This window comes from Polistes canadensis, unplaced genomic scaffold (assembly GCF_001313835.1).
Source record: "Polistes canadensis isolate GaletaPanama2010 unplaced genomic scaffold, ASM131383v1 scaffold_123, whole genome shotgun sequence".
Lineage (NCBI taxonomy): Eukaryota > Metazoa > Arthropoda > Insecta > Hymenoptera > Vespidae > Polistes > Polistes canadensis.
In genome coordinates, this window is record NW_014569670.1 from 377,356 (window position 1) to 380,614 (window position 3,259).

Genomic DNA, 3,259 nt, shown 5'->3' on the forward strand with positions numbered 1-3,259 from the left:
ATTCTCAAACCACTTATTACACATGCAATATATAACATACAAATACACGTACGTATGTATATAAAATGAATATGCAGATATGTATAAAAAACGGACAAGAAATATAGCACAAGAAAAAAAAAAAAAATGAAAAAAAAAATAGAAATAGAAAAAGATAAAGAGAGCATACCTGTCGAAAGATATTACCACCAACGTAAAGACACTTGATGCAACGGTCACGTGGGCAATAAAGTTGTTGATAGTACAGTAGACGACACCAAAGGGCCAATTAGAGTTTAGAAGATATATAAAATTAAAGGCGCAGTTAAATAATGACATCATCAGATCTGCCAACGAGAGATTTACTAAGAAATAGTTGGTAACCGTACGCATCCGACGATGTGCTATAAAAAAAAAAAAAATAAGAAAAAAACGTAACATTTAATTCAATAATAAAATTAATAACGACATTTCTCTTTTTTTTCTTTTCCAACGAATAAATTGTATTATATATATATATATATATATATATATGTGTACCATGAAAATAAGTAAGAATTTTTTCCCTTGAAATAAAAAAAAAAAAAAAAAGTCAGTCGTAATGGTCTATTAATTGGATTTTAAATTTGTGCCATTTAAAGTTGTAAACTTGTCTTTCTAGGAATTACGTTGAATTTCTTCGAATTCGTAATTTTTCTCTCTTTCTTTCTTTTTTATCTAAGACTCAGGTTGGTTGTTTCTTTTAACGAATCAATTATTCGTAGATTATTCGATCTTAAAACTTTCCTTGAAATTTGTTTTCGATCTATTTAAAATTCGATTTAGTTTAGAAAATCTGTAATGCAATGGTAACGGTAACGTTATCGTAATTGAAAAGTGATACTTTCAGTTAAATTGTTCACGGTTAAATTCATTGATTATTTTGAGAATAAATCCGCAAGCATCTATATTTGCATATCCACTTACGTAACCATTTACTTATGTACTTCTACATTAACGTTTCAATTTCCTTATGCAAATAATTTTCATTTGTACAAGTGATTTAAACAAATTTCAAGGAAAGATTACCAATGTAACTTGTTATACAACGTTTTGTTTCTTTTTCGTTGTATCTAATAGCCTTATTGTTGTTGTTGTTTTTTTTTTTTTTTTTTTGTTTAAATTCTTCACTTAAATTTCATTTAATTTATATAAATGTATAATCGTAATTACGATAAAAATAATCACGATCATAAGATACGGAACAAATCAAATTTGTCACGTTCGCGAGAAAAGTGAATGAGAGAGAAAAAGAGGAGGAGAGAAAAAAAAAAAAAAGAGAGAAAGAAAGAATAGTTAAATATTCATAAGATGTACTTTAGCGCATCTGGATGACACAGTTTGGAGAATCACCCTTACAATAATGAAATTTTAATTTTTATTTGTTCCTAATGTATACGAGAAATAAATAATTTAAATTAACCTGAATAGAATTATTTTTATTTCGTATTGTCTCTTTCTCTTTTTTTTTTTTTCTCCCATCGTTAATTAATTTTTAATTGTTGTTGTCCTTATTACAAAACAAAATTATCGTGATAAAAAAAAAAAAATGAAAAGTATATCTCAATTAAACGATGTATTTGTAAATTTTTAATCGATTCTCAACATATGAAAATTATCGGATAGTAAATTTCAGAAAAATATTGTGAAAAAATGGATAATAAAATTAAACATTTTTACATATTGGTAAAAAGATGGTTCAATGATCCAATAAGTGTTTCTCTGACATTATCGAACATTTTTTATTCGTCTTTCGCGAAAAGTAATTTATGTAAACCATTAAATTTCTCCACCGATAAAATATAATATAAGCAAGTTCCCATCTTTAATTTTCCTTTGGTGTTGACTCAGCTTTTATTCCCGTAATAAGCTTATAATAAATGTGTGCTTAGTAGAAAATTATTGTTAAGTAAAAAAACTATTCGAAAGAAAACAATAGAAACTTTTTATAACGCTAATTATCCGATTATACGTACACGGATTTAACTTGTTTTTCATTTTGTGTTTAATTAAGTGAAAATTATTAAGTAGATACCAAAAAATCGATCATGTAAATATATTCACAATTTTATTCTAACTTTTTTCAAAGCAATATTTCATAATACTCCTTTTCTATCGTAATCGAAAGTTGAACGAAAAAAACTGTATTTCCACGAACTCTGCAGGTGTTTTTTTTAAAAGCGTCTTTTATCGAAAATCACACTTGTTTTTTCATTGTCGTTTTATTTATCGTTTAACTTGTAAAAAAAAAAAAAATAAGAACAGAACTGTTCGCTGGAGCAACAGAGATACAACGAAAGAAATAAAAATAATGTAAAAAAAAAAATACTTTTTCATATTTTAATACGAATATTATTTATAACAATATTGTAATCAAAAATGAAAAATCTATTTCTATAATTGTTTTTGTTTTTGTTATCAAAATCGTTTATCGATTTCACTCCGTTTCCAATTTGTTATAAACCAAAAAAAAAAGAAAAAGAAAGAAAGAAAGAGAACATAAAATATGAAAAAAAAGAGTTTCGACGAAAATGATAAATGCTGAGAGTACCTTTCATTGACACGTGTCACCTCATCGAATTTTCTGTATTCTCGAGGGGGGGATAAAAATCACGATAGTCAAAAAAAAAACAAAAAAAAAAACAAAATCCAGTCTATAAAAAAGGGGGAAGGATTTGGCGGGGATCATCAATGTTTTCTCTTCGGTAGAAACTTTTTTCTCTTTTTTTTTCCTGACTTTTCTCTACGACTTGTATCAATCATATTCTTTTGATCCTGCGTTCGTCGTTTTTATGTCAATAAATTTGTCAAAGGAAAAAAAAAAAGAAAAAAATAATAATAATATAAAAACTAGTTATTACGGTTAAGTTTATCGAATATTAATATGTACATATGTCAATGTTATTTATAAAGTGAAGCCTCTCTTTCATCGAACATAAAGAAACACGTTAACATGAAACAAAAATAACATCTGTTATTTTTTTTTTTTTCTTTACTCGAAGTAGGATCGATAGCAAAGCATGCAATCATGATGTTTGTACAAAGTTTCTTTTTATTTTTTTTCTTTCTTTCTTTTTTCTTCATAGACCTGTCGTGTACAAACGCCTATTTTATGCATAGAAAGATTTCTATGTGTATATGTATCTATATATGTATATTTATATTCTTTATAAACGTTTGAATAAAAATTTTAAAAGCGAACAAATTGCGAGACTAATTGAAAACTTTAAGGAAAATATTG

At 26.1% G+C, this 3,259-nt stretch overlaps 1 protein-coding gene across 1 annotated transcript in view; it reads right to left on the reverse strand.

Moving 5' to 3' along the window:
• The window catches only part of LOC106788060 (tachykinin-like peptides receptor 86C), an 18,652-nt gene that overhangs the window by 12,653 nt on the left and 2,740 nt on the right, over positions 1 to 3,259 (reverse strand). Inside the window, exon 2 of the mRNA XM_014750981.1 lies at positions 170 to 383. Within this exon, the coding sequence (XP_014606467.1) occupies positions 170 to 383 (214 nt within the window). The remainder of the gene's footprint in view (positions 1 to 169; positions 384 to 3,259) is intronic.